This window comes from Lampetra fluviatilis, chromosome 62 (genome assembly GCF_964198595.1).
Source record: "Lampetra fluviatilis chromosome 62, kcLamFluv1.1, whole genome shotgun sequence".
NCBI lineage: Eukaryota > Metazoa > Chordata > Hyperoartia > Petromyzontiformes > Petromyzontidae > Lampetra > Lampetra fluviatilis.
Genome location: NC_136336.1, coordinates 881,752 through 908,426, shown reverse-complemented (window position 1 = coordinate 908,426; position 26,675 = coordinate 881,752). Strand labels below are relative to the sequence as shown.

The 26,675-nt window shown below is 45.4% G+C and overlaps 1 protein-coding gene across 1 annotated transcript; it reads right to left on the bottom strand.

Moving 5' to 3' along the window:
* Nucleotides 1-311: 311 nt before the first annotated feature.
* On the bottom strand, nt 312-26,675 carry LOC144951476 (pituitary tumor-transforming gene 1 protein-interacting protein-like). Its single transcript, XM_078881778.1, has 7 exons — nt 26,422-26,675; nt 22,448-22,500; nt 22,228-22,336; nt 6,191-6,290; nt 5,294-5,362; nt 3,557-3,603; nt 312-1,485 (listed from the first exon to the last, which is right to left on the bottom strand). Exons 1-7 carry the CDS (start codon nt 26,507-26,509, stop codon nt 1,439-1,441), a joined length of 513 nt encoding a protein of 170 aa, XP_078737904.1. The 5' UTR covers nt 26,510-26,675; the 3' UTR covers nt 312-1,438.

Below are 26,675 nucleotides of genomic sequence, written 5' to 3'. Positions count from 1 at the left end.
TCACAGACACAACAGTGCGTGCAGGCTGGAAATAAAGAATAATTGTACCTCGCGAAACTATTAGTTTTGATTGGCAACAGGTGCTACTGTGACCTCTACATCAGTCCTCCCATCATGCCTTGCATGCACAGGGCATCACCATGTCATGTGACTAGTCGAAACCCATATAGTCACTTGCCACATGACATGGTGATGTCACACCTCCGATTGGCACGGTTGGTTAGGTGCAGTGCTAAAGTACAACATACACCGCACCTCTGATTAGGATGCTTACGCTACGTACGGTGCGAAAGTTCAACACACACATACACTGCACCTCCGATTGGCCCGATTGGCACGGTTGGCTATGTACGGTGCAAAAGAAGTTGTTAATCTCATGGTGACGAGATGCTAATTCCCTCGCCTGGTATGCAGGAGGTCGTGAGTTCGATCCCGACCCTGATGCCCGCAGTATATTTGGAGTTTGCATGTTCTCCCCATGGTTGCGTGGACTTTTATCTGGGTCCTCCGGTTTTTCCGTTCACATTTAGAATCAACGTCACACGTATAGAGTATTTGGCTAATACTATACATTTCCACATGATTGGCCACTTCATTGAGCTATGATTGTGGCCAGGTCGCTTCTGAAAAAGAGCTATCTAGCTCAGTGGGCCAAATCTAGTAAAATAAAAAATAGTTTAGTTTTAAAATAGTTTAGTTCTACAGTATCTCACTAAAGTTAACAATGAAGTCAGCTTACGTAAGTTTTAAAGACATGAACGGAACATTTACGAAAAGAAAGCAGTTCAAGAACTCTGCAAACTCCTGAAACAAGCAAGTGCACTCAGCTGCAATCAGCCTCCAAAAATCACCAGGCAAAGCCAGAGCCCTGTGCTGCCCAGGAATACTCACCAACTCACATTCGCTCATTTGGAATTATGCGATCTTTCATTAACTTTAGTCCCGACTCATTTCCCGTTCAAACGTACGGTTCCAACTTAATAGCCTGCGGTACTCGGGATTTGGCAGGACTGCAAAAAACAACAGGGGGGTGAATCTCTCTGGAAAGGGGTGAGAGGGGGAGGAGGAGGAGAGGGGTGAGAGGGTCAGAAGAGGGATGAGAGTGAGGAGGAGAGGGTAAGAGTGAGGGTGAATGGGGTGAAAGGATGAGGAGCAGGGCGAGGAGAAGGTGAAGAGAGGGGCAAGGGTGAGAAGGGTGAGGGTGAGCAGGGTAACCGTGAGTGGAGTCAGGGTGAGGAGCAGCGGGGTGAGGGTGAGCAGGGTGCAGGTGAGGAGGAGCAGTGTGAAGGTAAGCGGGATAAGGGTGAGCGGTGTGAGGGTGAGGGCGAGCGGGGTGAGGGCGAGCGGGGTGAGGGTGAGTGCGGTGCTTGCGACCGCATTCCTGTCGAGCGGAGTGGCAGCAGTGCGGAGCGCTGGCACCAGCGCCGCCAGCGTCCCGCTAGGCGCTGGCCAGGCGAGAGTAAGCGTGGTCGTCCTTGATGAGGCCTGCAGGTGCGGTCACGCGCACAACAAACACGATGGCACAACGAGAGGAGCGTTAACAACGACGACAACGAGCAACGGCAACCAACCTAGCCAATCGTGCTTATCGGAGGTGCGGAGGAGCAACAAACTAAACACAAAAAGCAGTTCTAAAAAATTAAGTTTTCAATCTAGATGATGATTTAATAGTGCGTAGCTCCCAGTGGCTTCCTAGTATTGGAAGGGCGTTGCAGATGGCCGCAGAAGCGCATCCGAAAGTGCCGTGCGATGCGGTGACCGTCTTTGTTCGATGGCCAGCCAAAAGCCGCTGCTGCTGTGAGGATGTTTGCGATTTGATGGTTTCTGCTCCTTGATGAGATCAGCAAAGTATTGTGGTTAAATGTGGCAAGTACTTTGTGTGTAATAAATTCAACCTTATAATATATTCATTCAGCAACCGGAAGCCAATGCAGCTCGGCGACCACTGGACGGACTTTTGGAGGGAGGAAGGCTCACATTGCCTTCCCATAACATTTAAAGCTTTCGTGACTGCAGGGATTCATATTCTTGGATCTTTCGGGAAAGTCACGTAGAAGGGAAATAATAAAATAATCTAAATAAAACAATAAAATTCTCACGACGTTTCGGCCACAACATAAGCATATTTTACTATTTCCCTTCTATATGACTTTACCGAAAGATCCAAGAATGTAACATTACTTTTCACTTATTTTATTTATTTTTATTTACTCACCCCTCTTATGCTATTTCGATCCTGACCCTGACGCCTACTGTATATTTGGAGTTTGCGTGTCTCTCTCTGCCTGATCGCAGGGATTTTTCTCTGGCTCCTCTGGTTTTTCCCTCCACATTTAGAATCTACGTCACACATTTAGATTATTTGACTGCTATACATTTACACGTGATAAGCCACTTCTTTGAGCTATCATTTCTGATAGCCAGGTCACTTCATAGTTTTTTAACAGTTTAATTTTGTGCGTGGTTGCCATTTATTATGGTCAGTCGGTGCTAGCCACTGTAATGCGCACCGACGCCAAACGTTAATGAGGGCGATAGGGGCACGTAAAATAAAATAAATATGTAATCGCTCGATCGATGACCACATCCATAGAGCAGGCTATGCTCACACGCTGGAGGTTGGCTGCACGATGGAAAACGCGGACTCGAATCCCCTGTAAGCCTAACGGTGGAAGGGGGGGGGTGTCGGCGATGACGAGAGTCTTTTTCTTTCTAACACCGTTTGCTTTGTTACTCACGACGGAGACGGTCGTCCGGTTCTCCAAAGGGCAATTTGGTGGCGTTGCCAAGTGAACGAATTTACAAAAAACATTTTTTTCCGATTAAAAAAGTCAACGACGTTGAGAATCAGCAGCCGTGGGTCGGGGTTCACGTGCTCGGCTCGTCCGCATTTCCCACGTACAGATTGACAGCGGCGAGATGCATCATCAGGATGCACGCGACCGGGTGACTTGGTCCTCACGACCGAGTGACTCGGTGACAAAGCGGGAAGCTCTCACCTTGTCTATGTGCAGCTACACTAGGAAAGGAAAAAAATGAAGATAGAAAACTAATTTCTTTACAACTCCTTTTGTGTTTAATTTGTTGTCCTTCCCCACCCGCACCTCCCATTAGTACTGTTGGCTACGTTATGGTCCCAAAGAAGTTCGACATGCATACATACGTATGTTGTGTGTCGCAGGCTGTGCAACTACATTTTTAAGCTTTGTTCATTGGAAAATAAAGCGTTTTAAAATATTCCTTCGAATGCCGCCACCACGGCACCACGACACCACGACACCGACGTTCAATGACGCGTGAACGAATTTTTATTTTTATTTACGGAGGTAAAAATGGCGAGTGACATCACCGGAATGCCACGACGACTGATCTATCCACGATGTATTCAAATCTGCTTTCTCGTTCAACACAAGATTTTGTGACAATCTCGGTGCGACTCCGCAAGAGCTCCTTAGAATCCCACAAAACGCTGGCACTGTGACTTATTAACGACCAGATGTGCGCTTTGCCAGACGACGGTGTGCAGCAGTCGAATAACAACGAGAGAGACATTCACCGTATTTCTTTCGGATCTCGTCGTGTCTTGCCTTACGATCGGCCCGCCTGTCAAAACACACGCACGCACACCACACAAGAGGATGCGGGTTTATTTAAAAGAGTACGAGAAACATTTTTTTATGTTTTAAATCAAACCTCCTTGCCAAACCATAGTAATTCGTAGTCTGTGTCAAACTTTGCCAAAAAATAAGACTGTAAAGTGGGGGTACTGCAAAAGAAAGCACTGTTAATAATTACTCTTAGGTTTTTTCGGTAAAGTCACGTAGGTAAACATAAATAAAAATAATAAATAATAAAAATAATAGAAATAATCATAGAAATAAAATAATAAATCACGATGTTTTGGAGGCAACACAAGTCTCCGTCATCAGGTGGGACCGTCACAGCTAAAATTTACTGTATCAAGTGAGGCAAAATTCCAAGAGGGGGAGGGGGGGGGGGAGGGGCTTATCTGAATGTGGTAGCCAGTGAATGGAACGTGTTGGGGGATGGGCGGGGCTAAAAGAGAACAATCGGTGTACCTCGACTTCGGGTTGTAACCGGTGTTGGCTGACAATCCAAATACAAAAAAGGTAGTACTGTTAAACGCTGGGGATGTCAACACTCGGTAAAGTATAATAATTAATAATTATTAATAGATGTTGATTCCCCAGCTGTATATTTGGATTTTGCGTGTCTCTCTCAGCCTCTCTCCCTGTGGTCGCGTGGATTTTTCTCCGGGTCCTCCGGTTTTTCCCCCCCATGTTCAGAATCGTCACGCGTTTAAGAGTATTTGGCTCCCGCTATGAATTTCCACGTGATGATAAGCCCACTTCCTTCAGCTATCATTTGTAATAGCAAGTTCGCCACTGAAAAATAGTTATGTAGCTGAGTGGGCATTCGTTTTATAGTTCAGTTTACTATTTCTATTCCTATTATTTAATTTTATTTTACTAGGTAAGGCCCACTGAGTGACCTGGCAACAAATGCTAATCCAACTAAGTGGCATATCAGCACGTGAAAATGTATAGCAGCCAAATATTACAATTTCATATATCTAAATGTGGAGGGAAAAACTGGAGGACCCAGAGAAAAATCCACGCGACCACAGGGACAGCATGCAAACTCCAAATATACAGCAGGGGTCAGGGTTGGGATCGAACCCACAACCTTCTGTATACCAGGTGAAGTAGTTAACATCTCGCCACCGTGGGAATGTGAATAGTTTGAGGTCAAGATGTTCTCAACCCCGCTCATTGGATGAGTGCGCTTTTACGCCACCGTCTTAATCAGCGATGGATGTGATGATTAACAAATCGCCGTAACACTGTTGTAAAAATCCTGCCCGATTAAAACGCCACTTGTGAAGCGCGCAACGACGCGTTGATTTGTCGTGCGAAACGTCTTGCCATGCTCACAACGCAATGCGCACAGTTGTGTGTGCAGAAATCGGTTGCCTACGATCCGTCTTGATTTCAATGTCACCAGTTCTCTCAAATCTCTGCAGCTGCTAGAGGCAACACATTCACCACTTCATAAATAAAAAAGAGAGAACCGACTCTTGGAATCAAACGCCGATCGCGAACTGTGACAAGTTGTGGACTCACTGGGGTGGCACTCCGTCATGTTGCCATGATACTGCCAATGGATTTAGCGGTTTGTTGCGCGGTGACGAGTTCACGCAAGTCGGCATGCGACTACCGATGCCGGCTACTTGCACGCTGGAGGGGACGAGGGTGGAGAGGGGCAGCCATACCTCTCCTCGCTCTGCGCGCGCCGCTCCTCCTGCTGCTGGTGGAGGCGCACATCCTCGCGAGTCGGGCCGCTGTGGGGGCGCAATCGCACCACCACCACGCAGCACACCACCACGCAGAACACCACCACAGATACTCAGCACACCGCCACCACACAGCACAGACACAGCACACCGCCACCACACAGCACAGAATGCGCAGCACACCGCCATGCCACCAAACAGCACACCTCCACCACACAGCACACCGCCAGGCACAGAGCACACAGCCACCACACACCACCACCATACAGCACACCGCACCAACACGCAACGAAATTATTAACTTGGAAACATTTATGTTTTTCACATCATACGTACTGAAATTGTGGACATAGTAGGATGGAAAATTTTCGTGCATTAACAACTGTTAACACATGTGCAGACAGGGCGGCCATTCACCATAATGCTCATCCATTGGTCACTTAAGACTCCAATTAACTGGGTCTCCATTCACCGTGACAGGGTCTCCCATTCAGTGACTGGGTCTCCCATTCACCGCGACAGGGTCTCCCATTCAGTGACTGGGGCTCCCACTCACTGACTGAGGATCCCATTCCCTGTGCCTGAGGCTCCCATTCACTGTGACTGGGTCTCCCAATCACCCTGACTGAGGCTCCCATTCACTGTGACTGACGATCCCAATCACTGTGACTGGGTCCCCTATTCACTGTAACTGAGTCCCCTATTCACTGTGACTGAGGCTCCCACTCACTGTGACTGAGGATCCCATTCCCTGTACCTGAGGCTCCCATTCACTGTAACTGGGTCTCCCAATCACCCTGACTGAGGCTCCTATTCACTGTGACTGAGGCCCTCATTCACTGCAAGGCTCCCGTGCCCTGTGTCACTCGACATCACCTCTTGCGGGAGCGGCAGCAGCAGTAGCAGCAGGTGGCCAGGCCCAGGAGGAGGATGCCTCCCACCACCGACATGGCGATGATAAGAGCCTCAAAGTTCACTGCGGACACAGCAAATGGCACACGCGCACGCAATGCCACGTTATTTACAGTAAACTCTCAATTATCCACGTTAATCACTGGGAGGATGGCCACGGGAAAAAAAAAAAATCGCCGATAATTCACAAATATACATTTTCCGTGGATCTCTATACCAAAAACCACTGATATAGGTGTACATTATGTTTAAGTTTCTCTGCCATCCCACAGTTTCTCAATTAAAACTCAACAAAAGAAATGATCGGATAAAGCACTCAAAACGAAGCACAACTGAAAATTTCGGTTTAGAACGAATACTCACGATCGACCGGTTGATGCGCGTGCTCATTGATAAAACTTTCCTGCTCCTGCACAGTGGATAACAGCAGAGCCATGCCAATCAACATCAATCAAACTCCGCCCACTGTTGTAAAGATATGGCATCTACTGTACTCTAAAGGCAATCACGTAGATTTCAGATTAACTGGAGCACATATTTGTTCGGTTTAAGCACGTGACTTGGAAATACACTTTTCCAAGAATAACAATGTATAAATGTTTTTAGATGATTAATTTTGGCATCATGGAAAATCTACGAGTAATTAATTTATCATGACTTAAAGCTTTTGTGACTGCAGAGATTCATCCTCTTTGGGTCTTTCGGTAAAGTCACGTAGATATAAAAGTAAAAAAAATCACGATGTTTTGATCACAACACAAGCAATCGTCTTCAGGTGAAAAAAGTACAGCGAGAGAGCTGCTGAAGCAGGATGTTTTTAGGCCTGAGATGGGTGCATTCCAAGGGTAAGTGGGAAGGGTTAGAGATGGTATTTGCATGGAAATGTAAGATCGGAGGGTGCCGAGGCTGCGGGGGTGGCCATTATATTGAGAGAGATTAGCATGTCAATGTATTGTGAGAACGGAGGGCACACTGAGGCTGTGAAGGTAGCCATTGTATTGTGAAAAAACGAGAGCCACCGCCACATCGACGGAAAGAAGCATCGGTGACTATGCTAGGAAGACATCCAGCCTGTCAATGCAAAGACCTCCAACCTGGCAATGGAACTCAGAGAGTCGGAAATAACTGCTAAAATCGGCAGGTAGGATGGAAACATCAGAGCCAGTTATGACTTAAACTGGTTAATAACGTCCTACCAATGATTGCTCAGTTTGTACCCATCTTCTCGGTTGAAATTGTGTCTGTGTTTATATATATGAATGGCTTCATGAACGAATCTTTGTTGATAGCCAGTGGGTTTGCAGAGTACCTTCGTCTTGGAAAAATCTATTTTGTGTGTGCCCACAGCGTTAAAACAATGATCAGCCACAACCACGGCCGATGTATTGGTCCGATCGTGTTTCAGATCTGCCTTATGTTCACGAACACGGTCTGAGACATATCGCTTAGTTTCCCCAATGTAACTACTGCCGCAGACACAACTTAGTTTGTAGACACCGGGGTATTGCATGTCAGGGATAACATCCTTCATAGATGGGATCAGATCACGAATTTTATGTACTGTGTTGAATCAAACCTGGATCTTGTGTTTGCTCATGATTTTGGAAATCTGTTTGGTGACCCCTGCTATGTATGGCAAGGTGATGGTTTTTATTGGGTCCTCAGATGGTTCTCTCACAACGGTTTGGGTGACAGCTTTACGGATTGTGCAGTCCGAATATCCATTCATCTTGAGGGCTTGGTGTACGTGCTCCAGTTCACTGGCTAGGTGGTGATGGTCGGAAATGCAACGAGCCCTATGGTGTAGAGTTTTGATGAGGGACTTCTTCTGGGCTGGATGGTGGTGGGAGTCAGGTTTTAGATAGGCATTCATGTGGGTGGCTTTCCTGTAGACAGAGTGTCCCAATGAACCATTTGGTCTCTTTTCGATTAAAACATCCAAGAATGGTAACTTGCCATCCTTTTCCACCTCCATGGTGAATTTGATGGCTGGGTGTATGAAATTGATGTTGTTGAAGAATTGGTTCAATGCTGGCAGGCCATGTGGCCAGATGACGAACGTGTCATCTGCGTATCTCTTCCACAAGGATGTAGGATGGCTATACCAAAATCATTAGAGATCCCACCAACCGCCTGGTTACGAAAAGCAACAATATCATCACTGATTCGACATCGTTGCATGTTAATCCATCAACACCGCTCCAAAGGCTGTGACCTAGTCCAGTGATTGGCACCGTATACGTGACGACAAAAGCAGCTTTGCTTGATTTCAGCATTAAATATTATATGCAGTACATTATACACTACATATAAACAATGAAAATACTGCACGTGTGTAAATCACCCCATGCAGAATCTTCGACATTGGAGTGGTAAGTACAGTACAGTAAACACAGTAACTTTTTACAGGATATTTATTTTTGTCTATTTGTATGTTTACTTATGCAAATTTTACATCGTAAACAAAAAGACAAAAATAACATATACACGACACCTAAAAACATGTTATAAAAGAATGTGCAAAAATAAGCTATTTTAAATAATGATTGAGTGATTATGCAGCGTTTTTGAAAATCCGGCACCCCCCCACCCCCAAAGCCGCTGGATAATCGGTAATCGACTGAAATTGCCTTTTAGATATCCCTAGAGCATTGGAAGGAGTGATCAAAAAGGCTATGCCGTTGCAGCCACCACCAACGTTGTGGAACAACTCTCGCTTCCTGCCCTTAACATCGTGACATCTTCCTTGGAAAAAAAACATATTCCTCAAGCAAGAAGATGAGCGCTGGACAACAACCACGTTTGCAAACGTGATTGGCAACTTTTGTCATTATGCTTGTGAAGTGACATACTAGGTGTCACTAGAGGGCAGCAAGTGACAAATGATACTGTAGGGGCATAACCCTGGCAACGGTGAGAGAGGGTGAATGAGGACATGGCCCTTGGGTGAACCCGGGAGGACACGTGACCGGACAAGGTGGAAGGGGCTACCCCCCAAAGGGGGTGAGAGGGACACGTGATGGGGAACCAGAACCCTCGAGAAGAATCTGGAATGGGGCGTGGCCCCGGTGGAGCCCCTGGCCACGCCGGGACGGATAAAATCCCGGTGAGGAGAAGCAGGCAGGGTTGTCGTTGTTGCTGTCCGAGGAAATGGAATCCGCCAGCCAGGTCCTCGGTCTTCGGGCGTCAAACAAGCCGTCGAGAGCCGGGCAGCGTGTTAGCTGACTCGGCCGATTATATAGTGTTCCCGTGTGTGGTTATGTAGCTATCTGTGGTGGTCACCACCCTTAGTTGTTATCCCGTTGAGTGTAGACTTACCTGTTGTGTTAGTAAATAAACGTGTTGCCTCCAGATTCAAGTGTGCGCTTCAATAGAATCCAATACACTTGTATCGAGAGTCTGATGTTAATGTGCAACGTTACTAGGGGACGACTGCTGCTGTGTGGTGTCATCTTGGTGTGTGGTCTGGGACTGTTTTGGTTTTGGTGCCTCGCCCAATGCTTGATAAACCAGACCTATATAATTAATTTGTTTATCATTAAATTACATTCCGTGACTTGCTTACCATTTTCTCAATTTTGCACTCCTATCACGATTTTGTATCGTTTGCTGTTGTAATTTGCTGACCCGCCCATGCTGGACATTTGTGAACAAAGGGGTTTCATATCTTTACTGGATTCCTCCTTCAGTCTAAATAGAGACTCTGATTCTGTAAACACAATTGAATAAATGTGGAAAATTCTGACGAAAAAAAGGCTAATTTAGAGCATGATGTCAGCTCAAACTATAGCCTCCTCTTGCGAAGGAAGCCACGGAATCTCGAACTCCAAAGGTGAAGCAGACTTGGCGCGTAATCGTATCACAGCAAAACGCTCCGTTATCCGGCACCCTACCATCCCGGAATGCTCTCTTAACCGGCATCTGTCATAGACGGCAATGTATCTTCCTTCACGTATCCGGACAAAATTCCGACAGACATCCGGTATCTTCCCATGCTGCCTATTGTAGACCCGTTGTTATTGTTGTTTTTATTTAAAGCTTTCGTGACTGCAGGGATTCATATTCTTGGTTCTTTCGGTAAAGTCACTTTACCGAAAGAACCAAGAATATGTTATTGTTTGTGTTTACGGGAGCTTCAGGATACTGCCGAGTGGTGGCGCTAGCCGAAGACTGTAGTACAGTACTGTACTACAGTACTACAGTACTGTAGTACTGTACTGTACATACAGTACTGTACTACCGTACTGCTTCTCTGCAATCAACTTAGAATGCTCTACAACTGACTGGGGAGTACCTCTGTAAAATAGTATGTTATTTGTTACGTCATTGTTCAAATGTAGGCTTAATTTATTTTTGAAGAGTTTCATGCACTTGAAAAATTTGGTGAACCATGAGTACTGTACAACTCTTAGATAACTGGCACGTTTGATTAACCGGCACCCTCCATCCCCCCAATGGATGTCGGATAAATAGACGCTTTCTCTTGCAGCACCGTAGTGTTCATACCGCACAGCATCAACCAGGGCAGCCCGCTGGATATAAACGGGCGAACCTCCGCAACGAGAGATGAATGGCACGTCGGCCGGGTCGTGTCACCGCTACCCCCCCCCCCCCCAAATGCCAGCGTGATTGAAATGGAAATCATCGGTCGACGTTAGCACGCTCTGCGGGGACGGCGGGTAACGGCGTCTTCATCAAAAACAAAAATACAATATGGGAAGGTGAAACATTGAGCAGATTTTCGTACGTCTTCTCATTTTACCGCTACATCTTTGGATTCCTCGGGTTACAAGACTGAGAAGAGACACAACGCTGAGTACATCAACGCCTCTGGGTACATCCGTGATCTCGTGCAAGACACGTCTACTCAGACTCGCCTTCCCATGAAATATAAAATTTAAGGGGGGGGGAAGTATCTTTACTTATTATTCATTTTATTTACAACAGTAGTCCCTCGGTTAAACAGGGACATCGGTTAACATTTTTTCCGGTCAACATTATGTACTTGGGGCGCCAATTTCGGGCAATCCGAAGACTCTTAAGTGGGGCTGAGCCACGTTTTTTTTATTTTACCAGTGCAGCTCTATTGTAGTGATTTTTACTTATTTTTTCAACTTATAAGCAAATTCCATTAAAACAGTGATTCCAGGTTAACAGTAGTTTTTCGTGGAACGGTTTAAAAACATTTACCGAGGGACTACTGTTCTTACTTTTCTCACGCAATTCGCTGCGCACGGTCGCACTTTATTTCGCACACGGTTTTTATTTACTTTGCTCGGTCGGTGTTAGCCGCCGAGGTCGTAATGGGGTTTCTAATAATAATAAGTTAAATTTATGAAACGCCCTTAAACAACTGTTCTAAAGGCACTATTTGATATATCTTCATTCTATCTTCAATCCTCTTGCTCCGTGCCCCCTGTACCGTTTCCGTTCCGCTGTAATGTGCATGTGATGCCCACTTTATTGAGGGGCGATATTGGCACGTAAAATAGTGATTGATTGAACGGCAGGAGCAGGGTGCACGTAAAAATGGTGACACAGCCTTTTCAAACACGGAGAAATGCTGCCCCACAGTGAACCAATGTGGAAGTACTGCCAAACTCGAAATTGTAAACTGAACTATAAAACTAAACATTTTTTTATTCTACCAGGTAAAGTCCACTAAGCACATGTAGCTTTTTTTTCAGAAGCAACCGAACTATCGCAAATGATAGCTCAACCAAGTGGCTTAACTTGGGGATATTTATAGCAGCCAAATAATCTAAACGTGTGATGTTGATTCTAGAATGCGGAGGGAAATACCGAACAGCAAGAAAAATCCACGCCACCACAAGAGGAGAGAGAGAGACACGCAAACTCCAAATATACAGCAGGCGTCAGGCTCGGGATGGAACCCACAACCTCCTGTATACCACCGTGGCACCCCACACAACCTACCACCACACTCCTGCACATCCCCTTCTAGCCCCGCACACCTCCCCTCCCCACCCTCCCAGTCCCTGACTGCCACATTTAGATAAGCTCCTCCCCCCTCCCCTTAACCAGTATATAAGATCTTGTCTCTTGGATTTCCCTTCACTTGATACAGTAAATTTGGCTGTGACGGTCCCACCTGAATACAGAGACTTGTGTTGCCTCCGAAAGGTCGTGATTTAATTTCGTTATTTTCATTTATTATTATTTTATTATTCTTATTTTTTACCTACGTGACTTTACCGAAAAAACCTAAGAGTACTCAACGAAGTGGCTCATCGTGTAGACATTTATAGCAGCCACACACTCTAAACGCGTGAAGTTGATTCTAAATGTGGAGGGGAAAAAACCGGAGGACCCGGAGAAAAATCCACACGACGACGGGGAAAGATACACGTAAACTCCAAATATACTCAGGCGTCAGGGTTGGGATCAAACCCACGACCATCCTGCATAACAGGCGAGTTAGTTAACATCTCCATGCCACCGTGGCACTCCTATTTGTGCTATGAAACGAGGTGCCCATGTGGAATTCTCGAGAGTGGTTTGCATCGTGCTGTGTGTTAGAGAGCAGCCCTGTGTGTTAGAGAACTACTTCAGAGATCCTGTCCAGTAACATTTTAATTGTATTTGCACTTGGGGGCGCACTTGCCATGTGCACTGCAGCAGAGGAATGGTTCATCACGTGACCCAGGGCTCCAGCCTCGCATCGATATTTTTTACCGACAACCCCCTGCAGATGTTTAACAGTGTAAAACATTAATTTTAGTTTTTGGTACAATTACGCTTGCCTTGCTATCTTCAATATTCTTGTATCGTCTCACTTATTTCTGTGCTTAGTTTTTTGCCATTCCTCCGCACCTCCGATTAGCACGGTTGGCTACATACGGTGCGAAACAAGTCCAACATACATAAAACATTTCAATATTTATTTTTCATACCATATTCAAAATACATTTTCTGGCTGGATGACCTGGGTGGATTCCTGCCTGTCTGGCTGGCGTGCAAGTGCGCGAGTGTGGTAGTGACTTCACCTCATTTGTCTGGGTGATGTCACGTCACCCGTATCCCGAAGTATTTAGCGGGGTCCGTGCATCAGGCTGACGACACGCTGACGTCATGCCTGCCATCCACCCCAAATGGGTATCCCACACACGAATGTGTGTGACGCTCTATCACGCTATGATGCAATCATACTCTTATGTCATGCTACCATAATACTACATTGGAACAGAGGAGGGAATGAGGGAGGCTGGTTAGAGGGAGGTGAGGGTGGGTAAATAGAAGAAAAGATGGGGAGCAGAGGGGGGCAAGGACAGAGTGAAAGAGGTCATTAAACGGAGATGAAAAAGAGCAAAAGGGAAAGAGGGCAGCAGAAGAGAGCAGTGGGATAGAGGGTCAGGGAGAGTCAAGAGAGATTTCAGATGGAAAAGGTAGAGGTGGGAGAAAAAATGGTAAGGAGAGCGAGGCTATATTGGTGAGAAAAAAACAGAGAGGGATAGAGAGGGAGAGAAGTGGGTGGTAAGAGGTGGGAGAAGGGAAGGGGGGTGAGGGGAGGCGTGGGTGAGGGGAGGGGGGTGGCGCGAATTAATCGCAGACGCTCATGAGGACATGAAGTAGTGCTCCATCTCCCCATCCCCGCATCGTTGCTAAGAACCCAGTGACCCGGGTTCGATTCCCAGCCACGGCTAACATCAGTGGCGAGTGAAGTTTGAACCAGCAATCCTACGAACATCAACATCTAGTACCCTTAAAACATCTAGTACCCTTAAAACAACATCAATGCCAGGCAATCTGCAAGCGCTGTGGTTCCTCACATGTGGTGAGTGTTACATTTGATGTTTTACCACTTCACTTGAAAATTATAATTTGCATTTCTCATGTTACAAAAAAGTGTTCAAGAATGGAAATTTTGGAGAAAAACGATTATCTTTAAACGAGTTCTCCCTTACCGAGCCATTTTTGGCGGAACTCAACTCGCTCGTTAAGCGGGACACGCCTGCATAAAAGTAAATATGTGACGTTTCGGACAATGGTCATTCTTCATAACGCATAAACTAAACAATTTTTATATTACGAGGTAAGGCCCACTTAGCTGTCTAGCTCTTTTTCAGAAGCGACTTGGCTATCACAAATGATAGCTCAATGAAGTGGCTTATCATGATGTGGAAAATTATAGTAGCCAAAAACTTTTAAGCACGTGACGTTGATTCTAAATGTGAAAAACCGGAGGACCTGGAGGGAAATCCACGCCACCATGGGGTGGGGAGAGAGACACACACGAACTCCGAACATACAGCAGGCTCAGGGTTGAGATCGAACCCACGACCTTCTGCATACCAGGCGAGGTAATTAACATCTCACCATTGTGGCACGCAATAGAGATCGGAGAGATAGTATGAATAATAAGAGTTGAAGATTGCAATCTACACCATCAGGTATGATCAGATTCTTTGCGTTTTATGATTAATTAGTATGGAAATTGGCATATGAAGTTACCGACCTATTGAGTACCATACAAACCCTTAAATAAAAAATTAAGTATTAATATTACTTAAAAAAAATTTACACGAAAATAAATGTAGCATATTGGCAGTGCATTGCTTTGTAGGAAGGTTTGACCTTTGAGCGCAAGGTACAAACCACTACTGTAATGCACCCTGGGCCCAATCATCATATTCAACCTTCCCGAAGTGGAGAAATCGGAGAGATAAAATGTGAGGTACAGTATACACACACATATATAAGAAATTAAAATAAATCAAATTAAAACTTTAAGGGATGAGATTTGTCGAGCACTCAACGACCGTCTCACGGATGGTCGTGATGGAAAAGGGGCAACGTAGCATAGACCCAGAGTTGGCGATGGTGGCATTGGTGACGAAGTTTTTTTTATGTGTTTGCACGTGACACTTGTGGCCACTGGGAGGGGCTGTCCGTAGTGGCTAGGAGATGTTATCTCCCTCGCCTGGTATGCAGGAAGTCGTGGGTTCAATCCTGACCCTGATACTGCTGTATACAGTAGATCAGGGGTCCTCAAACTACGGCCCGCGGGCCACATGCGGCCCGCCGAGGACATTTATCCGGCCCATGGTCACGAATTGGGCTGCGCTTGTGAGCAGTAATTGGGCTGCGCTGGTGAGCACTAATTGGGCTGCGCTGGTGAGCACTCAATGGGCTGCGGTGGTGGGCACTGATTGGGCTGCGGTGGCGAGCACTGATTTGGCTGCGCTGGTGAGCACTGATTGAGCTGCGGCGGTGGGCACTGATTGAGCTGCGGCGGTGGGCACTCATTGGGCTGCGCTGGTGAATGATTCAATGGGCCAATTGACTGGACTTGCCCCCCAGGCCTAAGGCTGCCAGCCCCCCCCTGGCTGCGCTTGACTGGCTCTCCCTCCCCTCAGCTCCCTCACTTTCCCCTCGGCTCCACTCCCAGTGATATTCCTGTGTGCTGGGGATGTACTGCGATCTGTGAACAAAACTGCAGGTGTAATTAACTTTTTAATGGCACCCGCACCAGTGTGAGCCTAAGGTAAAAGCGGAGTTCCCCCAATCAGACTGCATTGATGGGCAGTGCAGTCTGTATGTCTCTGTGTGGGCAAAGTTATTGCTGGTATATTGTTTTTGTAGCGCTGTATATATATAGGTATTTTACTAATAGCAATTTTGACTCCCTAGGAAACTGATGTCAAGAAAGAGAAAAATTGACTCGGAGTGTAGGATATTCAAAGAACAGTGGACTTATGATTACTTTTTCATGCAGTACAAGGAAAGAGCTGTGTGTCTGATATTCCAGAATATAGTGTCTGTGTTCAAATAATACAATTTACGTCGACACTATGAAACTCAACATAAAGATAAATATGATTGTTTGGTCGGAGAAGTGAGAAAAGATAAAATATTAAAACTGAAAAATACATTAACAACTCAGCAAAATACTTTTGTGAAGCAGAAGCAGCTAAATATTTCATCACTGCGAGCAAGTTTTCAAGTTGCCAAGCTAATAGCGTGCACTGGCAGACCATTCGTGGAGGAAGAATTTGTTAAAGAATGCCTTCTTTCTGTTGCCAAAGAGATGTGTCCAGAGAAGGCCGATTTATTTAGTACAGTGAGTCTTTCAGGACCTACAATTACACGGAGGATTGAAGAAATGGGAGACAATTTGCATCAGCATTGGCAAAACTCCACAAAAAAATATGGAACCGGACATTGACCATCTCATTAGCCAAAAGCAGGCCCATAGTTCCCATGGAAATACTGGCAAGTTTGTTGATTTAACTCTACTTGTTCTTCATTTTAAATATTGTATTTGTTCCCGTTTTGTTTCTTCACTTCAAAATAAGATATATGCAGTATGCACAGGAATTTGTTCATATTTTTTTTTAACTACAGTCCGGCCCTCCAACGGTCTGAGGGACAGTGTACTGGCCCCCTGTTTAAAAAGTTTGAGGACCCCTGCAGTAGATCATCAATCATCCGGGGGATAAAGGGGGGGGGAGGGGGTGGCGGATTTTCAACAACGCCGGATAATCACGAATCATCATGATTTAAAATCGCCAATCACCGGGCCGGTTACAGCCATTGGGGCGGTTTTGCCGATTTCTCCGGATCGGCCCGGGTCCGCCGGGTAATGTTGGAAGCAGCCGGATAATCGATGATCAACTGTGTTTGGAGTTTGTGTCTCTCTTTCTCGCTCTCTCTCCCTGTGGTCACGTGGCTTTTTCCTCCATCTCCTCCCAAATTTTTCCCTCCACGTAAAGATTCGACGGGCGTTAAGCGTCTGACGATGACGTGTCTGGGGGGGTTGAGGTTGAGTTGACCGCCGGTGGTCAAAGTCGTGAGAGTAAAAAAACAATGTATAGCTTTGGGTTTCAAAACTGCCAAGGGAACTAAAATAAAATATAATTAAAGTAAAAATGTCACAACAAGATTCCTTCTCAGAAAATGGAGGCATATCATGAGTGCCATACATAATAAACAGGATGAGCCAGAGATACACCATGACTCAATAAATCCTTGCATGCAACAGATTGTGGTGTGATTCAACATCGCCTCGCTTTTAACGGTTTCCCCACTCAATATTTTGGGGAATAAACTTTTCCGTCTAACGACTGTGAGCATCAAAAGGGTGGGGCATGATCCCACATCATGCACTCGGGATGCGGCTTCAGCACGCAAACACATCAGTGACACGTCCATAAAATAAAGGGTTTAGAATGATGTAGAGAGGATACAGCTCACACATTGTGCATCCATGCCCCACCCCAGCCACCCTTATCCATGTTTGGTAACTGTATTCAGAAAGAACTCCATGACAAATAAAGCTTGGATGATTCATGATACTCACTGGTGAGTTTTCCACTCAACATGTACTCCTCCTGCAGAAACCAAGTCTAATTCTTAGCCCAACCCTCGCATGACTGATCTAAAAAAAATTGCGCTCAAGATTTCTCCCGTCCATCTACCCAGAAAACATTTTTAACAGTCCACTGGTTTTCCTTGCCACTCTGCAATAACCATTTCATCTACGCTTGTCGGTCACCGTGTCGTGCGCGCGTTCATACGCCCTTCTGCGGCCGTCTGGAACAATCTTCCTTCCGATATTAGGAAGCCACTTGGGAGCTGTGCACTAACAACATCATTTAGATTGAAAACTAATTTCTTTAGTGCTTTTTGGGTTTAGTTTGTTGTCCTTCCACCCCGCACCTCCGATTAGCACGGTTGGCTAGGTACAGAGCGAAAAAAGTTCAACATACATACAGCGTATTATTAAATAAAATATACAATTCCTTATAGCGGAAACAAATACCAATGAATAACAATTGAATGATTATCAATTTATTATATAATTACAATACCCTCCCCCTCTCCACCTCAAATCACTGCACCAGATTGAATTAAAAGATGACGTCACCGTGCTGCGCTATTTAAGACCGGAAGCAAGTGGAGGGCCTCACCATTCTGGCAAATTGCCCGATGATGCTGATGTAATTACCAGCGAAACGTCGTACTCAAAATTTTAAATGATGTTGATTCACTCTTCAACACACCGGTGGGCTAAAGTAGTGAACTATTTGTCTTTTGTAAACGTGACACATTTTTTACTGTTTGGCCATATCGGGTGGTGGAAGGTTACGACATGTTTATAAATAACGCGATCTAACCCAAAAACCTTTATTATGAATATTGGTCGCGAAAGCCTACGTGTTAAACTGATACATACATACACTGCATCTTCGATAAGCACGGTTGGCTACGTATGGTGTGAAAGAAGTTCAACGTACATACATGTCTCTCCCCTACAATGAATGTCTTGTCCACTATTCTTGAGTCACGTGTAACGGAGAGGACATTAGAGCCAGGCAATGGACAGTATATGGAATCGGTATTAAAATTGATCCACACGTGCATAAAATGCAGCTCAAATCCGTGGGAGAATTATTATTTTTTATATGAATAATAATATGCAAATAAGAAAACATACACAGCACACAAAGTGGAATAAACCAAACAGACGGAACATTAAATAAGCACGGGATAGTACAAACGAACAAGACAGCAAAGTAAGACAGACAATACAAACAAAACAGGGAGTTGCAAGCGATGCACACACCTCAGGAAATGCAAGGGTCACATTGATATCCTAACGGAATTCATATATAGCGCCTTAACTAAGGGTTTGGCAATGGGCGTTCCCATTGGGTCAGTGGGGGAGGCCTTACCTGGTAAAATAAAAAATAGTTTAGTTTAACATCTTTTAGAGTTTAGAATGGTAATCACTTCGTTTGGGTGTAATAGTTTCAGCAGTCAAGAACATCCTCCGGAATGGACTACAAATAGCGTGGGGAAAACAAGTGCGTGGGGGAAACGCAAATGTGAATGCGTCAGATATTTTCGGGAAATGAAAAAACCATTCATTACTCAGACAATGGAGGCAACGTCAGGGAGACAGCTCACAGATGCACGAGGTGAAGAGTTCGATCCCGACTCTGACAATGCCTGCTGTTGTACATTTGGAGTTTACGTGTTTGTTCTCTCTCTCTCCGTGGTCACGTGGATTTTTCTCCCGTCCAAACCCGTTTTTCCCTTACACGTTTAGAATCAACACCGCACGTTTAAGTATTTGGCTGCTGCTATACATTTCCACGCGTTAGGCCGCTTAGTCGAGCTATCATTTCTGAGCCAGGTCACCACAGTAGAGTGATATTACCTTCCTCGCCTGGTATGCAGGAGGTCAGTGGTTCGATCCCGACACTGACACCTGCTGTATATTTGGAGTTAGCATGTTCTCCCCGTGGTCGCGTGGATTTTTTTCTCCGGGTCCTCTGGTGTTTCCCTCCATATTTAGAAACAAGCATTTAGACTATTTAGATTATTTTGCTGCTATAAATGTCCAAATGATAAGCCACTTTGTTGAGCTATCATTTGTGGCCAGGTCAGTTAAAAAAATTAAGTTAATACTTCAGTGAGCTTTGCCTGCTAGGATGGGGATGGCTTAGTTTTTGTATGTGTTTGGATGATTTGTTTAGCTTTCTTGTACTTTGCACTCCTATCATCTATATATATAAAAAGGAAATTAGTGAATGTGTGTCTGTTCGAAATGTTTAGCATACTTCCCAATCTGCAACAAACTTGAAATTTGGCATGTGGGTAACTTCCGGACTATACACAATGCAAAAAGTATAAAAATAGACTTTTGTATTTTGGGGGGGTGGAGGACGCAATAATAGATATATTTTGCACAGCAAGTGAGCGGTGACGTCATATCTTTGATGTTACCCGCATGCAGCAGCGTCACGCAGTATGCCTGCTGACGTCACGCATCCCCCCCCACCCTCCGTGTAGGCCGTGTATTAATCCAAGACAAGAATCCAAGTCTCGGGCGAAGCCGGGTAGTAAAGCTAGTGTATTTATATTTTATTGTTGTAACATTCTTACTTGCCTCGACTGGACATCTGTGAAAAAGAGCTTTATAGCTCACCAGATTCCTCCAAGGCTAAATAAATATTCTGCTACGGATAAAATATCTATACATAGCTCAGTGGGCCTGAGCTGGTAAGACAGTTTATAGTTTTAAATAGTTTATAAAATACTTTAAGCACTCGTTCCTTTCAAAGTCAAGTTTTGGAAAAACCCTGCGATCAGCTTGGCTGGTGTTTCACAGACAGAACTATTTTATGATTAAGTTTTCTTCGCGTTTCATAATCTTTACGAGATAAATCGTGCCTCCCACCTTCTTGTATATGTAATACGTGAACACTTTAAAATTCAAGTTGCAATGTTTTTTTTACTCTTTTCAACTTTAGTTGTAAAGTGTTTGAAATGGTATTGCATTGTACAAGGTGGTCCAGATGTCTTGTGACCCCCCATTTAATTCTCGAAAACTGAATGTATAATTATTTTTAAGGGAAATTTATTTTTAAAAACAAAAATGAATATGCAAAGGAAAAAAATTGTTAGGGGTCAATTAATTAATAATAATACTTTAATGTTAAATGTAGCGACGTCATTCATGCCAATTACATTAAATATGTGAGGACCAAATCCCATATACACGGTTGGCTAAGTACGGTGCTAAAGAACGCACATACACACACCAAGCAAATGAAAATCCCTACTACTACGACCACCACCGAGCAACAATAAAACATGAATGAACGAATAAAAAAATGGCATCAAAACTAAAAATATTTCTGTGATCTGACAAAAAAACTCTATCATGGACAATATGGGTCGCGAAAGACTACTGCGTGTTAAACCCACAAAAGTTATCACCATCGACAAATAAGTCTGTTGAGTCTCACACATCCCAGATCACAGTTTCAACTTCCCAACCAAGCCAGAAAACCTTCACAGAAGGGGCAGTGGTGGAGCCGCCAAAAAGTTACGACTCACTTCGACCGATCGGTCCAAATCAAACTATCAACTAAACTGGGGGTCACAACACATTTGGACCATAACCCTGTACAGTCGGGTAGCATTTCAAGCAAGAGCCATTTCCGTTTTTGTGCGTTAACAGCACAACCACCTCCAGTCCCTACTTATTTGGGTTTCCCCTTGGAGACTGGAATTAGCAGCTCCAGTGGTGACATCAGCGGTTGCTGAATCAGTACATTTTATAATTTCTATAAGGTCACGCTAATTACACATAAAGTACTCGCCACAAACGAAACACAATACCTTGCTGATCTCATCAAGAAGTTTAAACTATCACGCAAACTCCAGTATCCTCACAGCAGCAGTGGCTTTTGGCTAACCATCAAATAAAGACGGTCACCACATCACGTGCTTTAAAATGTGCTTCTGTGGCCATCTGGAACGCTCTACCTTCCAATATTAGGAATCCCTTGGAACTGTGCATTTTTAAATAATCTAGCTAATAAACTAATTTCTTTTTAACTGATTTTTGTGTTTTAGTTTGTTGTCCTTCCCCCTCGCACCTCCGACTGGCGCAGTTGCCTCCGTACGGTGCGAAAGAAGTTCAACATGCACACAGACATCATCATCACAGCTACTCCTGACGCAACAATCATTTGGCCCATCAGCCACAATTTTAATTTAGTTGTTGCTCTACATCAACATCAGCCATAAGAAGAAGACAGATCTACTATTTCACACTGAGACCCATAGACTCAAATAGATGGTGCCTGTCGCACATTTTTTATTTAAAATCTACATTAAAAGCTCATTTCTTTAGAACTTCTTCTTGTCTTTTAGTTTGTTGTCCTTCCCCCCACACCTTCGATTCTCACGATTGGCGATGCACGGTGCTTAAAGAGGCTCAACATACGTATGTATATTAAAGAGCAGGGTGCTCGCATTTCCCACGCCTCATTGGACCTAAGCGAAGTTACGAAGAACAAAATAAAAATGCGCACTCAGGATGTCGCTCCGAGCCTACCGACTTGGGGCCAGTTTCTCCGGCTCATGCGCTGCCCAGACAGAGAATCGTCACAACCCCCCCCTCTTCCCCCTTCCCCCCAACCACCCACCCCCCGCGCGACGGCAACGCCGCCAGCATCTCTCACCCCAGCACACGCCCCAGCGAGCCGCCGACAGGGCGCAGTCCTCCGTGTGCGGCAGGATTCTCTTCACCGGGTAGTCCATGCATCGGCTGTTGGTGTTGCACCACAGGCACTGCAGTTACATGGTGGGGGGCGGGGGCAAAGGCGGGAGCAGTCAGGTGAGAGCACGCAGCAAGCTCGATACCGATGAGCTGACGGCGTCGTAATTCCGAGGTGCCCTTACCGTCACATTCTTCAGGCACTTCTCACAGCTGCTGTTGTTCAAGGACGAACAGTCTGCAAAACGAGAGACACGTGGTTACAATGAAGGAACATCGAGGAGGGAAAGACAATGTGGTTTGGGAGGAATAGCCTGGCGAGTGCGCCACACGGTCAGAGAAACGACTCAGAGAGAGTGCGACACAAACATTCTGGAGAGAATTACACGTCAAGAAGGACCTGACATGTGAGTTAAGAGGAATAACCTGGAGAGAGAGAAGCAACGAAGAGCACGCTGTGCGGTCCATGTAATCAGCCGTGGACTACAGAGCTTGCTACCTGCCCGAGTAGTCTCTCATAAAAATCAAACCGACTGTGTGCATGTACGGTGCTCCGTCAATCCGCTGCTGGATGATGAGTGCCTCCCCGGGCGAGCGGTGTGCGTCACGGGGTTCATCTAGCCATGTTGTGTCATTGCGGGTTGGTGGAGTGTGGGGGGTGTGGGCATGGAGGGGGGAGCACACGAGTGCTGAGTTTCCCCCTTGCATTACGCGGTAGATGGATTCCAAATAAAAAAAAAGGCGCATGAAGCGAATCGCGTAAAACGGAGCCACGTTTGGTTTAACACATAGTAGGCTTTCGCGAGCAATAATTATCCATAACAGTTTTATTTGTTAGATCGCGTAAATATGTGTCGTGAAACCCGCCACTACCCGATACAGCCCAATTAGTAAGGTTTGTGACGTCACAAAACTCCTGCTTTCGTCAGCGCTTTTTTTCGATGGCGCGTTTTACAGTCGACTCGCCAAAGCTTGAATGTGCGGCCCGAGGAGAAGCCAGCCCCTCGCCAGTTTCTGCAACGCCTTACAACCTCCGGCGGTGCCAACGCAGCCCATTTTTCCCCGCTTCATTGACGGGCCAGGGAGAGGGGGGGCTGGCGGGATGTTTCGTGGTCTTGAGAAGAGGTAATGACAGGGGCACGTGCGCCGCAAAAATGAGAGCAAGTAGCATGTATTCGGACAGCACGAGGTGACGCGAGACTTAGTGGTGGCTGCGTGTACCACGGGACTGCAAGTCACCTAACTCACAATGCACCGCACGAGACAGCTGTCTGCCGTGCAACATATATAGTGTACGCCAGGGGAATCGGCAAAACCAAAATAACAAGGAGCCATTTTTTTTTATTCAGTAAAAAACTCAATACAATAGGCTCTCGATTTTCCGCACTACTGACAGGGAGGCTGGCCGTGGATAATAAAACATTGCGATTAATCCAACAACATACATTTTCCGCGGATCTGTATGCACAGAAGAGTCCACTCACTTAGTGGATGACAGCAGAGCCATGCCCCAATCAAACAATCAAACTCCGCCTACTGTTATAAAGATATGCAACTACTGTACTGTAGTGGCGATCACGTGGATTTCAGATTAACCGGAGCACACATTTGCTCGATTTAAGCACGTGACTTGGAATACACATTTCCAAGAATAACAATGTAGACTTACAGTACCCTAGCGTCTACAAACTGAGTTGCCTCTGTGGTAGTATCTTCTTGGTTCTTTCGGTAAAGTCACGTAGAAGGGAAGTAATAAAATAATAAAAATAAAAATTACTTTATTACTTCCCTTCTACGTGACTTTACCGAAAGAACCAAGAAGATGAATCCCTGCAGTCACGAAAGCTTTAAATCGAAATCTGTGGTAGTAGTTACATTGGGGAAACCAAACGACATGTCTCGGACCGCATGCGTGAGCACAAAGCAGACCTGATACACGGTAGGACCAACACCTCGGCCGTGGCAGATCACTGTTGTAATTCAGTGGGCCCACATGACATTGACTTCTCCAAGACAGAGGTCCTCTGCAAGCCATCTGGCTACCATGAAAGATTCGTTCATGAGGCTATCCACATATACAAACACAGAGACAATTTCAACCGAGAAGATGGATTCTGGCTTAGCAATCACTGGAAGGATTTGATAAACCATTTCGGGTCTTAATTGATTGTGTTCACGCTTACGGTGACTTTCAGACCGCATTCCATTTTCTTCTCCCCCCTCCTCTTTTCCGAACATAGATGGACTCGTCCATCTGGCCAACTGCCAAATCGCTGTCTGTGGTGCTGACGTTAAGAAAAAAACGCCACTTTTTTATATTTTCTTGTTGTGGATTTGACACCTGATGATGATTGCTTGTGTTGCAGTCGAAACGTCGTGATAATTTTGTTTTATATTTTTATTTTATTAATTCCCTTCTACGTGACTTTCCCTAAAGAACCAAAAATATGAATCCCTGCAGTCACGAAAGCTTTAAATCAAAATGTAGACCTGTTTACAGATTATTAATTTGGGCTTAAAGGGAAAATCCATGAATCAGTAATTTGCGTCAAAATCTCAGGTGCGTGGTTAATCCACAAATCGGAAGAGCACGCGGATAATCGAGATTCTACTGTTTTTCAAGAGCCTCACAATGCAACGTGGTGAATACGAGCCGGTTTTAGTCTTGAATAAATAACGTCACGAAACAAAGTCCTTAAAGAGCCGCACACGGCTTCCGGAGCCGCAGGTTGCCGACCTCCCCCACCCCCCTTTGCAGTAACTCAACCATTGCTGTGCCATGTCCGAACCGCGTAGGCCGCGTGTCAGAACGAATTCAAACCGCATAGCAGAGCGAATTTCTGAGTAGACTTGATGATAGAAATAGCACAAACCGAAACTGCATAAAAGCGAGGGAAACCTGGACAATACAAAAATTGTACTTTGCTCTACTGCCCTCTGCAACGCACCCCATAACCCCCAACTAATAAAAAATATATATAACAATCGACTAATATTTAACTACGTAGTAAATAACTCTGCTAAAGATGACGTGACGACGTGTGCAGCTTAACCAATTGCTGCCAAAATAACACAACAGAATAATCGATCATCGAGTTAAAACATAAAACGGCAGCGAACCAAGTGTGTTCACAACATCTACCACTGTAATAATCTCTGAATATAATTGATGATTAAAGTAAATCAAAGTCACCGATAATCTAATCATAAATCCAACAATTTTCCGAACAGATTCATTAACTAATAGAATGATGGAACTGATCATACACTCGTGTGCAATATACAACATCGCTGATAAGTTGACTGGCAGAAGGATGGCCCAACAATAAGGACCCAACATTCGCCAACTGCTGGCATGTCATACCTATCAACCCCTTATCAGTCCCTACCTTATTACAGACCAATTCAGACATTTTTGGCCACCCCGTGCCCTTATCCCATCACAAGAGAAATACACAAACAAATAGACAAAATGTGCCCATATTGAAACGGCTGTAACGCCGTATGAACCTGAAAACTGAAATTCCGTGTACAAGAATACGGGTAAACCGTATGGTTGACAGGGATGCAATGAATCTAGATTTGAAGCTTTCGTGACTCCAAAAAAAACACTTGGGCAGTCGCTCAAGCGTTGTCAATGCATATGTTACAATATATTTTATTTCTACCTACGTGACTTTACCGAAAGAACCAAAGGGGTTAGTGTGAAGGTATGCAATGTTCTGATTATCGACCACTGCGATAGCACAGCGATGATCGTCAAACTGTGGTCCACACATGAGTCGCATCGTGACGACCGGTAACCTCGTAACCGCGAGTCATCCTCGAGTGACCTCTGAATAACCCCCGAGTAATCTCAGAGTAATCCTCGATTAATCACCTCGTATTCCCCTGGTAATCACATAGTTACCCCCCGATAACCATCTGGTAATCGCGAGTAATCCCCTTATAATCGACTTATAATCCTATAGTAATCCATTAATGCCCTCATTACTCCGATTAATCCCGGGGTAATCCGAGAGTAATCCAATGGTAATCCCATAGTAATTGCATGGTAAGCCCATAGTAATCCCATGGTAATCCCATGGTAATCCCATGGTAATAGCAAGGTAATCCCATGGTAATCCCATGGTAATCCCGTGGTGATCTCGACGCTCACCCTGGGCCGCTCCGAGTCCGGGGAGGCCGCACAGCGCCAGCGCGGCCACCGCCACCACCACCAGCAGCAGCCGCCGCCTCGTCGTCATGGCAGCAGCACGGCAGGGAGAGACAAACAGGGCCGTGGCAAGAGGAGTAAAGCTGCTACCACCGCCCTGCAGGGAGAGACAAACACGGCCGGCACCCACAACAACAACACGGAAGGGTCGTCACGAGCCCCGCGCCCTGGGAGACGACTTCCGTGTCGGTGACGTC

What these genes read in the sequence shown, in the direction of transcription:
- LOC144951476 (XM_078881778.1), bottom strand. Translation starts at nt 26,509, where the DNA reads ATGACGACGAGGCGGCGGCTGCTGCTGGTGGTGGTGGCGGTGGCCGCG. An exon ending in TGCTGCCGCTCCCGCAAGAG is followed by an intron (nt 5,363 to 6,190) that starts GTGATGTCGAGT and finishes GCGCCCCCACAG; the next exon opens with CGGCCCGACTCGCGAGGATG. An exon ending in CGAGATCCGAAAGAAATACG is followed by an intron (nt 1,486 to 3,556) that starts GTGAATGTCTCT and finishes CCGCACCTGCAG; the next exon opens with GCCTCATCAAGGACGACCAC.